The sequence below is a fragment of the Lentinus tigrinus genome (assembly GCF_003813185.1).
Source record: "Lentinus tigrinus ALCF2SS1-7 unplaced genomic scaffold L226scaffold_2, whole genome shotgun sequence".
NCBI lineage: Eukaryota > Fungi > Basidiomycota > Agaricomycetes > Polyporales > Polyporaceae > Lentinus > Lentinus tigrinus.
In genome coordinates this window covers 19,003-31,543 of record NW_027137911.1, presented here as the reverse complement: position 1 = coordinate 31,543, position 12,541 = coordinate 19,003, and the positions used below count along the sequence as shown (strand labels likewise).

General features: G+C 57.9%; 5 protein-coding genes across 5 annotated transcripts; 3 read left to right on the top strand and 2 right to left on the bottom strand.

Moving 5' to 3' along the window:
- Positions 1–870: 870 nt before the first annotated feature.
- Positions 871–3,260, bottom strand: L226DRAFT_585066 (cytochrome P450; the record flags this gene model as incomplete). The annotated part of the gene is made up of 8 exons (XM_067685572.1): positions 871–1,351; positions 1,433–1,793; positions 1,840–2,029; positions 2,095–2,214; positions 2,286–2,401; positions 2,467–2,615; positions 2,674–2,998; positions 3,068–3,260. 8 exons carry the CDS (start codon positions 3,258–3,260, stop codon positions 1,264–1,266), a joined length of 1,542 nt encoding a protein of 513 aa, XP_067541177.1. The 3' UTR covers positions 871–1,263.
- A 1,227-nt stretch (positions 3,261–4,487) lies between these two features.
- L226DRAFT_529074 (short-chain dehydrogenase) lies at positions 4,488–6,901 on the top strand. The gene is made up of 11 exons (XM_067679523.1): positions 4,488–4,552; positions 4,616–5,004; positions 5,071–5,096; positions 5,171–5,390; positions 5,554–5,566; positions 5,716–5,940; positions 6,037–6,050; positions 6,124–6,200; positions 6,280–6,296; positions 6,412–6,522; positions 6,582–6,901. The coding sequence occupies exons 2-11, from the start codon at positions 4,981–4,983 to the stop codon at positions 6,701–6,703; spliced, it is 849 nt and encodes a 282-aa protein (XP_067541176.1). The 5' UTR covers positions 4,488–4,552; positions 4,616–4,980; the 3' UTR covers positions 6,704–6,901.
- On the bottom strand, positions 6,732–7,936 carry L226DRAFT_529073 (DUF962-domain-containing protein). The gene is made up of 5 exons (XM_067679522.1): positions 7,827–7,936; positions 7,691–7,767; positions 7,479–7,635; positions 7,248–7,422; positions 6,732–7,172 (listed from the first exon to the last, which is right to left on the bottom strand). Exons 1-5 carry the CDS (start codon positions 7,860–7,862, stop codon positions 7,030–7,032), a joined length of 588 nt encoding a protein of 195 aa, XP_067541175.1. The 5' UTR covers positions 7,863–7,936; the 3' UTR covers positions 6,732–7,029.
- A 247-nt stretch (positions 7,937–8,183) lies between these two features.
- On the top strand, positions 8,184–9,079 carry L226DRAFT_541972 (protein transport protein Sec22; the record flags this gene model as incomplete). Its single annotated transcript, XM_067682099.1, has 5 exons — positions 8,184–8,255; positions 8,308–8,417; positions 8,470–8,630; positions 8,695–8,856; positions 8,925–9,079. 5 exons carry the CDS (start codon positions 8,184–8,186, stop codon positions 9,077–9,079), a joined length of 660 nt encoding a protein of 219 aa, XP_067541174.1.
- A 478-nt stretch (positions 9,080–9,557) lies between these two features.
- On the top strand, positions 9,558–11,859 carry L226DRAFT_452709 (uncharacterized protein; the record flags this gene model as incomplete). Its single annotated transcript, XM_067675082.1, has 6 exons — positions 9,558–9,679; positions 9,743–9,757; positions 9,829–9,922; positions 9,984–10,027; positions 10,084–11,335; positions 11,401–11,859. The coding sequence occupies 6 exons, from the start codon at positions 9,558–9,560 to the stop codon at positions 11,857–11,859; spliced, it is 1,986 nt and encodes a 661-aa protein (XP_067541173.1).
- Positions 11,860–12,541: the final 682 nt, after the last annotated feature.

The window sequence follows — 12,541 nt, the reverse complement described above, 5'->3', positions numbered from 1 at the left end:
CTGTAGCGATGGCACGGGGCGTGCGGCAGGGCGAAGGTTGCCAGGGCGGGGGCCCTGCGGGGACCCAATCGTTGTCCGATGACGAGAAGATCCAGATTCTCTGCATTACTATTAGTATATAGTTGGTGTTGACCACGTCTGGTCGGCTTTCGACCAGCGACACCTGTACGTCAGGAGTCAGGTCTTCAGGGTCCCTGGGCAGCGGCTCGAGCCAACTTAGTTCGTCTCGTGTATGTAGCAAACTGCTTCGCATCACAAGATTTCCTCTGCGTAATTTCTCAATGAGCAGACCGGACGTAAAGAGGATCCCGCGGCACTATGGGTGCAAGCTTACCCGTTAGTCATATCCAGATTTGTTGATGGCGGGAGCAAAGCAACGAGGGTCGGTTTAGCGGGCGCCTAGGTTTCAGGATCGAGATCATCGGCTCGTCCAAACGTTGAAGCACGTACTGATGCGCCAATCGTGCGGCCAGACATCTCATAATACATGCTGCATGATCGACCCCAGAATGTCAGATGGTGGCGCATCAACTACTCAATACAAGAGCACTTCATCTCAGACATTGCATGGCAAGGGAGAGCGCACCCGGCTGGCGCGTTGAGGCTAGAACTTCCGTCGGGGAGCCACTGGCATGGGAGCCTCGCTTGCAACAATAGGCTATCAGAAAACTGAGTTGCGCTCAGACTTTCAGAAGCCCGAGGAGGCCGTGTCCGTGGGCTTCCGGGATTCGGGAACGCGCCCAGAAATACAGGGTTCCTGCTGGTCCCTGGGCGGTGTCACTGTCACCAATGCTCAAGCAGGCTCAAGCGATGACAGGTCCTGCCTGGGTCGCTTCCACCCACTAGCCACAATCCCTCACAAATCGGAAAGGCCTTGTAACAGAACAAAATCCGAGTGATTCGAGAGATATCGCTCGCATTCAGACTACACGTAGATGCGGCGAGCAAGTGAGATGCATAGGAGCGAAGAAGACGATGAGAAGAGCGAAAAGAACCAATGAGTGAATGACGGCACCCTGAGAGCAGAGTGCGTGTGTCTATGCTACGTATGGATGTCCCCTCCCATATCTCGAACCCCGAAACGCTCGGGGCGTCGAGACCGACCAGTGCACTAGATACGGCTAAAGCGTGATCCAAGAAGGGGCGGCGAGTCCGCAATAGATCTGTAATTGGGGCGGCCATGCGGCCAAGCCCCCATAGGGAAGGCGGCGAGCTAGCCAATGCACGCGAACGCGCAAGGCCCGCCCGAACCTCGACAGGCGTTCAATCGTGCCTCTCCGCGAGTTGCGCGATGATGGCCTCGGCCTTCGCGGAGCGGGGCTTGATCTCAGACTGGAAAGGAGGCGGATGGCTGCATGTTGAGAAGACGGATTAGGGCGGGGCCGCCATCAGTACCCTTCGTGACCGCAGTTAGCATTCAGGGCGTGCGTACCTGACCGTGCCGGTGCTGTACTCCGTTGAGGGCTCGACAACCTGGCCGTTCACGACGGGCTTCTCGATCTTGAAGACCGCAAGCGACATCGCAACAGCGAGGAAGATCGAAATGTCCGCAAGCTGGAGACCAGGGCAGATGCGACGACCGAAACCGAAAACCATGGTGCGAGGGTCGGTCTCGGGCTCGTGGCCGGGAGTCTTCATGAACCGCTCTGGGTTGAACGTGAAGGGATCCGGATAGACCTCGGGATTGTGGAGCATGCGCCAGATGTTCGGAATGACGATCGTGCCCTTAGGGAGGAAGTATCCAGCGTGGACGTCGTCCTCGATGGAACGGTGCGGAATGGCTGCGTATATTTCTGCGCTTAGCTGCGAACATAACGATGAGCAGTAAGGAATGCTTACCAAGCGGCGCGACATTGTTCCAGCGGAGGGTTTCGAGGAAGATAGCGTTGACGTAAGGAAGGTTCTCGCGGTCCGCAGCGGTAGGGAGACGATCAGTACCGACGACACGCTCAATCTCAGCGACAGCCTTCTCCTGGATCTCCGGGTGAAGCGTCATAGCCAGGAAGAACGTCTGGATTGCAGAGACAGTCTACGCGCCCAAACGCGTCCACGTGAGCATTTACGTTATGAGTCCACGGCTGGTGAAGTGCTTACTGTGTCAGCACCACCAGCGTACAGCGATGAGGCAGCATTCTTGATGAGAGTCTCGCGCTCGGGGGTCAGCTCGCCCTCAAGAAGATCCGAAGTGAAGTTGGGGATGTTAGTACCGGCGGCCTGCAGAAAGGAAGACGCGACGCAGTCAGGTCAGCGCTCCGGCATGCTGTCAAGAAAGGTTCCACACTGACCATCTGCTGCTTGACAAAGTTATGGGGCTGGTCACACATGAGGTCGAGCGTCTTCCTCCAGGCCGCGGCGGTCTTCTTGAAACCGGCACCAGGGAACCAAGAGGGGATGTGAGCGACTATGTACATGGGAAAGCGTCAGTGTGTGACCCCGTGCGGCCGGAGATACTTGTCAGAGACATACGGGGAGGGAAGATGTTCGCGAGGAACGCGCCGGTGGCCGTGCAGATAGCGAACTGCTCCATCGCCTCGTCGACTGTAGCGACGAAGGGATCGTTCTCATCCTTGACCTCGTAGCCGTGCGACATCATGAGGATAATAGCACCGGCGGACCTGCGTAAGATACAGATCGTCAGACACCCAAAACCCACAGCTGCTGCTACGGTCATACTTTTGAATGTGCTTGAGGAGGGTGTTCGGCTCCTTATAAAGCTCATAGACGAAGGCCCGGGTCTTAGAGTCGACAAGGGGTACGAAGCGCTCCATGTTCTTGCGGCTGCCGATAAGCTGGAAGAGAAGACGGCGGTACTCGCGGAACTTGTTGCCGTAAGGGAGGAGAGCGAGGGTCCTGTTCCAGCCGACAAGCTCGCCGCCGACGGGGATGACGGGCCGGGAGGAGTAGATGGACGACTTCTTCTCAAGCATATCGACTGCGTGCTTCGACGAGTTCAGGATGACAAAGGGCTGGCCGAGGAAGGTCACCGAAACGATGTCACCTGTCGGAGGCGAAGGTTAGCATCGGGTAGCTTAACCCTCAAGACTGGACAAGAGAAAACGATACGTACCCCAACGCTCGCCCCACTGAGCGAAAGTCTTCCACTCGTGGCTGGCGGGCATGTCCAACATGTTGCCGATGAGGGGAAGGCCCTTGGGACCGGGCGGGAGGGGGCCCGCCGGCTTCTTGCCGAAGAGACGGTTCAAAAGAATGACCGCCACCAGGATGGCGGCAGCGTCGAGTAGGGTCGGCGTGTATGCCATAGTAGTACACGAGGTTGGAGGGAGGAGGGAGGGGAAGTGAGGGGATGCGGTTTGCAGAGCACCCTAGAGGGTCATATATCTGCGCCCAGGAACCCAGTCCGAGGCGCGTGGGCGCTGTGCGAGCTCGCGAAGGGTGGTGTTGGGTGCCGGTGGGTGAGTGGATGATCCGCTCCGTGGCAAATTATTGATAGAAGAGGGAAAGAGAAGGAGAACGGAGTAGAGTCGCGGAGTCTGTGCGCTGCTTGGTATGGGAATGTGTGTCCGCATCGTCGTCGCCTAGGGAGCCTTGGAACTAGGCACTTGGATCTCCCAGCCAGAACGCATCAATTACAGAGAGTCCGCCTCAGTGCAGCCACATTCCTGGCACTAGGCGCCCTGGCATCAGATTCCAAGATCTCGACATACCTTCCACTAAACCCAACGCGTATACACACCCGACGCGAGGGCGAACGCATATCAATCCAGCCTCCAGCCCTGCCTTGGCCGAGTGGTCTCGATATCTCGTCCGACTCGTCGCTCGCCGGACATGGACACCTTCCGATGGGTTTGTTGGTCGCCAATGAGCCCTGGGGTGTTTCAACTCTTCGCTTCTCGAGCCCATTCGGGGCCTGTTCCTCCGGCATTCTCTCGGAGATCCCAGCCCTGTGTCTACGAATCTCTCAGGGATATCGTCAGCAGATGGCCCAGGCACTTGGCCGCATACAGTCCGCATAGGGCACGTACTGGCTGCGCCGTCCAAGATCAACTTGTGGCACTCACCAGAACGCTGCTGATGACCATGCGGGTCGCCACAAAGTTCTAGGGCGCCATGCAAATTGCGGCGCAGACCAGTATACTGGACTGTATTTCGAAGGAAACTAGCACGCAAATCACTTCCGTTCGAGTGTTTTCATGTCCACGACGGAATGTTTCAACAAGCCATCTACCGTCGACGGTCCCCGGTTGTTCGCGTTACTGACCGGAGATGACTTCCATGTGTTTTTTTTTTTTTTCGTCTTCTGATGTCTCGTTGACAAGTTGAAACCGTTTCGCGGCATGGGTCGAGCATTGTATACGTGCAAGATGCATGGTGGATGGGAAATCGAGACACAACACTGCCAGACGGGCGCTACTCGAACATACAGCTGTGCTTGGGACTTGCTGTCGGCACCGGCCGAGCTCGCCGCGGCAAACCTGACAGGACCTCCTGAACATTGAGTACGTCCTGTTCAACCATTTATTCAGTATCTCCCCCATGTTGGCAGCAGTCCGGCCTGAAGCAATCCACCCAGCCTTCTGACACGATGCACCGGGTAAGCCAGCGGATCTGCGCCATCGAAGTCCTCCGAGTCGCCGAACGCTGCTGCATGTCTCAGCGCCGCTTCTCGTCCTAGAATGCCCATACACCTGACATCCACACGACCCGCGCCCAAGAAGCAATCGCGCTCCTCCATGCTCTTGCGGAAGCCTTTCCGCGACTGCTGCGATAGGACCAGCTCGAAAGGCCTATCGAGGACCGAGGATGCGAACGAGAGGCCTGACAAGCACAAGCGAGCCTCTATCGATGGGAGATACCATGAACGCGAATAGGGGCCGGAATACAGGACCGAGGGCGGACTTATCATACTGCTAAGTGGGACTGACTCGTACCCCCTCTGGAATCTGGATTGCGTTCAACGTCGTCCTTACCATCGCCACCATCGCGTCTTGCCACAGACTACCCCAACACTAGCTCCCAAACATGCCCGGACGTATTCAGAACAAGGTGTGACCCAAATACGCCATCGTTCGCAGATATTCAGCTACGGAGGGCTGACGCGCGCTGCCGCAGGCTGCACTCATCACCGGTGCTGGATCGTACGTGATAGTCCTCCTGCCCTGCAGCCGCACCGCGCGCAGGAACCCTACTGAGCATGGACCACGCGATACAGGGGCATCGGGCTCGAGTCGTCGCTGCTCTTCGCGCAGGAGGGTGCAAATGTCCTCCTCGTGGACATCAACCTCGGCGCGGCCGAGAAGACTCTTGCGCTCGTCAAGGAGCGTTTCCCGAACGTCAAGGCCGCCGCAATTAAGGCGGATGTAGGCAAGGAGGCCGACATCAAGGCCGCGGTCGACAAGGCTGTCGAGCTCTTCGGCCGCCTCGACATCATGGTGCGTCTGCTCCCCCACCTGCATGTGTTGCGCGGCGAGGACCTGAGCTCACGTTTGCTGTTGCTCGCAATCCATCCCGGTCTCTTCTGTGGCGCGATCGTCTGCTGCTATCTGCTGGATCACATCTACATCGCGGCCGCGCGACTGACGACGCGACATGCAGTTCAACAACGCAGGTGCGCCTTCATCTTGATTGAACTATCTCCCTACTTTCTCCCATATATCTGCCCGCGGGACCATTTCTGTGGCGGATTCCCCGCCCTCTCCGCTGCCGCCCTCCCGGTATCAGTATTCAGTCACTGATGCGCGCTCTGTCCTCGGATAGGCATCATGCACCCCGAAGACGACAACGCGCTGAACACGGAAGAGCGCATTTGGGATCTGACGATGCAGATCAACGTCAAGGGCGTCTGGTGGGGATGCAAGTACGCGATCCTTGCGATGCGCAACAACCCCACCGACGAGGCGCGGGGCCTGCACACTGGCGGTAGCATCATCAACACTGCAAGTTTTGTCGCGCTCATGGGTGCTGCGACGCCCCAGCTTGCTTGTGCGTACCCCTCTTGATCGTCGTCATCCCAAAGCTTCGATCCCTCCCTCACACGTGCGGGCCACTGACTTCCCTTCTGGTTATTTCGGTGTACAGACACCGCCTCGAAGGTAACACATCTACTACTTCGTCCCGCAACGTGGGAGGCAGAGGTTGACTGTGTCACAACTTTTCGATTCCTAGGGTGCCGTTCTCTCCATGACGCGCGAACTTGCCATGGTTCATGCCCGGGAAGGCATCCGCGTCAACTCCATCTGCCCGTACGTCTCTCGTCCCTCCACGAGTCCGTGCCCCTCGCAACAAATGCTGATCCTTACCCTCGATACTTCTTTTCTTTAGCGGTCCTCTGAAGACACGTAAGTAGCCGCCAGAGCCTAACAGCCTCGGTCCTTTGTACGCGTATGACCGCCAGGTGCTGATTGTAACTGTCCACCGCGTCGTTGCCGATACCCACGGCCCTCACACTCGCAGCGCTGCTCATGGACTTCCTTAACACCGAGGAGAAGCGCAACCGCCGATTGGTGCATCTCCCCATGGGCCGCTTCGGCGAGGCTGTCGAAGTCGCCAAGGGCGCTCTGTTCCGTACGTCAGACCCCCGCTTAGTTTGCAGCTTACTCATATCTATGTCCTCTCGTATGTAGTGGCCAGCGACGACAGCAGCTACATGACCGGCACGGACTTCAAGGTTGACGGTGGTCTCACCTCCTGCTACGTTACCCCGCTCGGCGAGCCGGTCTTGCCTCCGCCCGCCAGCCTCGCTTGACGAAGATGTGCGCGATTTTTGGATACCGTCATAGGGGGGTGCGCTCGTGCTTGAACACAATACAAACTCAAGTTGTACAGTAGAATTACAAGTGCAGAGTGGACGTGGACGTATATACAAGAACAGGAACATCTTCGGGCTAATATAAGGCAAAAATGGTGAATGTGAAATTCATAGGATGTCCTTCAGCGAGAAGCAAACACGAAAACAAGAGCCAATGTTGATGCAGGGCTACGTGATACTATACAGGGTGAGCTAGACCTATGTGCTTGTCGGAGTCGAGGATGGTTTGGGGTTCACGTAAGGACACGGTGCGCGCATACCGCTCACTGACCCTTCTTCTCCTTGGTCGACTTGAGCTTGCTGATCTCCTCAGTGATACTGGCATGGATGCTCTTCTGGAGAGACGGGTTGTAGCCGAGCTTGAACAGAATTTCAATGTGCACAAAGAACGGCGCGAGGACGAGCGCTGTGGGTGCATGCGGTCAATTCACGAGTTCCCGGGCGATGCATGTGGATAGAAGTCAATAGGAGAAGCACGCACCGCCAACGAGGTTGTCGAGGAGAGCGGGTGAACGGCCCTCGGCGAGGAAGTGGCCGGCGAATTGGGCGACCCAGGAGGAGACGTGGATGAGCAGAGCGGTGTTGAATGAGTCGGACTTGTGCGCGAAAGCCGCGGAGGTGAGGATTGTGAGAATCATCTGGGGCGTGTAGAGGAGCTGCGGGGTATCGAGTTGAGAGACTGCGAAGACAGTTACAGGAAAGTGGCACATACCGCCGCGGTGGGCTCGAGAATATAGTAATACACCAGAGAGGCTATGGCCCAGAGCGCGGACCAGTTGAAGTCGAAGGCAAGGTAGTCGTTAATCACGGTGTGCACCTCAGGGAAGAAGGAGGGAGTTGGAACACGAGCTCCGAGGACAAGGCCAGTCCTAGATACCCTGAAGTCAGATATCCAATTCAACCAGTAGACGTGGATAGCCCGACCAGAGCAGAACGGGCACAAAGATCATATGGATAGCGACATTGATCGGGTGGTCATGGTATGCCCCGTAGAAGGTGAGCTACACCGCATGACGAGTTGTGAGCACTCGCGCGGCGACTACGCGAGCAAGACGCGTACCTGATGCTTGACGTTGAGGAGACCGGAGGAGGCCATTGTACGCAAACTGGACGAGGAGGCCTGGCTTGTGGAGGATGCTAAACAAGAGGGGATGGTGCCATGGACTCGCAGCTTAAGATGTCATATGTTTCTGGCCAGACTCGCGGGAGCTTTTCGCCCTCCGGCCAGAGGCGTCCCGATCTCGTCCCGGCGTAACCTGGGGTTAGGGTCTGCCCACGTGAGCAACACCACGTATTTCCGACGCAGGCGCCGGTGCTCGACCTGGCAGAGGAGGCCAGATCTCTTTCGTCACTTCTGTCAGTCACTCTCCAGGACGTGCTCGTACCTCGTACACCACCCCTACTCTCGCTATTTATCATGGTCAAGTCCACGCTTGTTGTTCGCGCCTCAGACGCACTCCCCCTCGCCGCCAGTGTCGACGACGAACAGGTCAGACTTTCCGACCCACTGTTCCGCGTGAAGTTGTGTTAATAGCAAGCAGACAGAAGCCGCCTTGTCCGAGTACAAGCAGCAAGCCAAGCTCATCTTCCGCAGGATAGGATCCAACTCGGAGCCGCGCTGCACGATTGAAAGTGGTCAATACACCCTTCAGTGCGTTCGCTCTCACAGTTCTGCCACTTCGTTTACACTCATTTCGCTGCAGCTACCTCATAGCGGACAACGTCATATACCTCGTCATTTCCGACAAGTCATACCCCCGCAAGCTCGCATTCTCCTACCTCGATGAGCTTGCAAAAGAGTTCCAGACATCATACGGCGCGAAAGTGGATAGCGTACGGAAACCGTATGCGTTCGTTGGCTTCGGTGAGCATTCTGTCGCCCGATCCTCAGGTCCATCATCCAACCTTTCACTCCTCGTGTACGCTAGACACCTTCATGACAAAGACCACCCGGCTCTATCAAGACACGCGCACCGCGGGCGCAGCGGGAGGTTCCCACCTGGACAAACTAAACGGCGAGCTGCAAGACGTCACACGAATCATGACAAAGAACATGGAGGAGCTTCTGTGGAGAGGCGACTCGCTAGACCGTACGTGCTGTCTGTTCGCCGCGTTTGTGTGGATCCTCGTTTACCCACTGCCGTCTGCCGTTACCTAGGCATGTCCCATTTGTCCACTTCGCTACGATCCGAGTCGGAGAAGTACCGCCGCGCCGCGAGGAATATCAACATCCAAGCGATGATTCGGCAGTACGCACCCATTGGAGCCGTCCTCTTCATTCTCGTTATCTTCATCTACTGGCGGTTCTCATGAGTGCTGCCGCGGCCTCTGGACTGGTGTACTATGTATTTACGACCTTTAATGTTGTCTATTCTCTTGGATCCTTGCCTTCCATTCTTCGGTGCCTCATGTCTTTCGTTGCGACGAGTTCGGCCACGATGGCGAGACAAAAGGTATGTGGCGCCCCACGTTCCGGAAGGTGTACGCCGGGCAAAGACACGCTGTCGCTTATTTGCCCCCGCTGGATCTTGCCGCCGACCACGATGCAGGCACTCGGGTTCTCGGGCCCTGGGGTATATATAATACTTATAGATCATCGCGCATCGCTGCGATAACCTCCCAAGACTCAGACAATCGATATCTGTCCCGCACCCGCTGCAAAACCAGGGAGCGACTGTCCGACATTGACACACGCCCGACCCCGACTCTCTGCGCACTCGCCCACCGCGATCCCTACGACGGCGAGATGAATCCATACCATTCCGGGGCGGTCACTCCCGTGTCGCCGCTCATGCAGCACGCGTCGCCATACCCCCAGACGACGCCCCAGCAGGCATCCACGATCCAGCCGGGCTCGATCACGTACACGACGACGGTGGGGGCGGACGGACAGGTCGTGTATCACCCATTCAAGTACGCTTTCCTTTGTCGCGATCGCTGGTATCGGCGATGCTGATCGTTTCATGTCCTCGCCAGGGCCGTTGCGGCCAGGTGCGTTCCGTCTTCTCTCATACATCTCCCCCCGCGTCCGATGTGTATGACGTCTTGCTCGTGCCCTGCAGCTACCAAACGCCTACGGGTATCGTGAACGGCATCCAGTGGATCCCTGCTGAAGCGACTTCTGTCCTACCTGCGAATGCTACCCCCGCCGATGCTGTAAGCTGCGCATGTCCGTGCACATCGGCGATGCCCTAACGTCGAGCTTTTGTATCGACAGAACTTCGCAGCGTCGTTCAATCGCCGAACGGACGATAGGAATTGGTATGTGCCCATTGTCCACCTCTGCATCGCTTCGTCTGCCTACATGCCCCTTCCAGGCGCGATGAGGACTACAGGCGTCGCAAGGACGATGCTTCCCGCGGCTCGAACAGATACGACCGCGATCGCTACGACGACGACGAGTACTACCAGCGCCAGCGCGAGCGTGAGGATCGCGAAGACAGAGATTACCGCCGCCCCGAACGCGAACGCGACCGCGACAAGGATCGCAGGGCGAGCACTTATGGCCGCTATCCCGGTGAGTATGACAAGTACGCCGCCGCAGACCTCGAGCGCAGGATGGCAGACATGGACCTCGAGCGCCGCGAGAAGGACCGCCTGCGAGAGCGCGAACGCGACCGGGAGCGTGACGAGTACTACGAGAAAGACCGCGCGCCGCGCCCCCGCAAGGGCTCCTTCTATGGTGCCGGTGAACGCCCAACCAGCACATACCAGCCTGCGCCTGGCGGCAACTATCCCAACTCGTCGGCCTACAGTACCTCTTCTACATACGCTGCTGCTCCCGGCGGAAACTACCCTCCATCTGCCGCATACCATCCACCTTCTCCCCGTCCTGGTGACGTGTACCCGCGACCTGTCTCTCCCTATCGCAACTCTGTTGCCGTTCCGCGCCCCACGTCTCCCTACGCCGCCCCCGTCGCTCCTCGCCCCGTCTCTCCCTACCAGGTTGGCGGAGCTATTCCCCGTGCGGCGTCGCCCTACCAGACTGCCCCGATCCAGCGCGCTGCTTCCCCATACGGCGCTGCCCCAATTCAACGTGCTGCCTCACCTTATGGCGGTCAGATTCAGCGTGCCGCCTCACCTTATGGTGGTCAGATCCAGCGCGCCGCCTCTCCATACGGCGGTGGTGGCCTTCCTCCTCGCGCTGCCTCTCCCTATGCGCCTACCGGTGCCGGGATCTATCCTCCAGGTCACGTTCTTGAAGGCCAGCCCGTCGGCTCCCCCAGCCCATACGCCCCGCCCATCAACCTGTACGCCAACCCCAACACAACCGCAGTCGCCTCGCCCTATGGCGCGCAGGCTGCATACGGCGCCCCGTACGCGGGCTCGGGCATTGGAGCCCAGGCATCCCCCCGCGTTGGTGCAGTCGCGCTCGACGCGGCCCAGCAGCAGCAGATGCTCAGTGTGCCCGAGGGTTTCAACCGGCCGCCGAATCGCGCGCACCCGTACACTCAGTTCGAGATGATGAAGATCGGGGACATGGACGAGTTCCTTGACCACATGCCGCGCATGCCCGCTGTGCTCATGCCGCATGATGTCTACCATGAAGACTGGATCCGGCTCATGACTGTACGTCTTGCTCCCCATCACCGTCGTCTTCTACTGACATGTATATGTGGACTTGCTCTTCGTAGGACCTCAGTATGGCCTGGGCAGGCACGATGCCTGTCCCGCAGTACTCACCCGACGGCCGCCCACCGAAGCGGTCCACGCTCACGGCGGACGTGATCGACCTCTGGAACGCGTCCTTCTTCCGCACGCGCGGCGTCGAGATGATCCTCTACAAGGGCCGCGAGCGGCGCTCAGGCCGACTCGCGGGCACCGTCGACATGCATCTGCCCGGGTTCGACCGCTTCGACGTATCGTCCCCGTCCGAGTCGGAGGACACTGAAGACGATGACTCGGCGGACGACCGCGACCGCTACCGCTATGGCGGCGGCAGCGGGTATAGCCGTTCGGACACGCGCCGCACGCGGGAGCGCAAGGCGGAGCGTAAGAAGCGCAAGATGGACAAGAAGGTCAAGAAGCGGATGAAGGAGCTCGAGAGGTCGTATGCAATCTACCTACAGTGCGTCCCCCCGACTGTCGAGTGAGTGCTCATTGAGTCTGTTTGTTGTATTGGGGGACTGGGAGAACACGGTCGAAAAGGAAACAAGAAGTCATCACAGTTGTATGTCTATCTTTGACTAGATCTATGCGTCAGGAGTATGTATGCCCGTGTATTGCTACCGCAGCCGTTGCTCTAGTTATGTATTCATTCCATGCGTTGTTGTTGCTATACTGATGTTCCACAAATTATCATCATTACTTCCATTCCGCACATAGGACAATATCCAGGATGCAATCCGTACTAGCAATGTTGGATAGGTCTGCTGTACTGGTACATACCGAGTTCAATAAATAGAGGAGCATTATGAGATAGCTATACAACTATGCAGGTCCTGTCCAGGGGTGTAACTCAACTGAAACGACCACCTCGTCCTCACCCGCGGTTGTTATAACCGCCGCGCGAGTTACCTCCGCCGCCGCCATACCCCCTATAGTTGTTCTGACCATAATTGTTCTGTGGAGGCGCACCGTATCCGCCATAGCCGCCGCTGTACCCTCCCGCGTTGTAGCCACCTTGGTTGTAACCTCCCGCCTGATTGGTGTAGCCACCTCCGTAACCACCACCTTGATCGAAGCCGCTAGCCTGACCGTAGCCGCCTCCTGGGCTATAGCCACCACCCTGGTTGTAGCCGCCGTAGCCACCACCTTGCTGGTCGTAACCGCCGC

Bases quoted from the DNA above. Each gene is read 5' to 3' on its own strand.
- L226DRAFT_529074 (XM_067679523.1), top strand. From the start codon at position 4,981: ATGCCCGGACGTATTCAGAACAAG. The intron at 5,005-5,070 runs GTGTGACCCAAA...GCGCTGCCGCAG, and splicing joins CCGGACGTATTCAGAACAAG to GCTGCACTCATCACCGGTGC. The intron at 6,523-6,581 runs GTACGTCAGACC...TCTCGTATGTAG, and splicing joins CGCCAAGGGCGCTCTGTTCC to TGGCCAGCGACGACAGCAGC.
- L226DRAFT_529073 (XM_067679522.1), bottom strand. From the start codon at position 7,862: ATGGCCTCCTCCGGTCTCCTCAACGTCAAGCATCAG. The intron at 7,636-7,690 runs GTCGGGCTATCC...CAGGGTATCTAG, and splicing joins TTTGTGCCCGTTCTGCTCTG to GACTGGCCTTGTCCTCGGAG. The intron at 7,423-7,478 runs GTATGTGCCACT...GATACCCCGCAG, and splicing joins TTCTCGAGCCCACCGCGGCG to CTCCTCTACACGCCCCAGAT.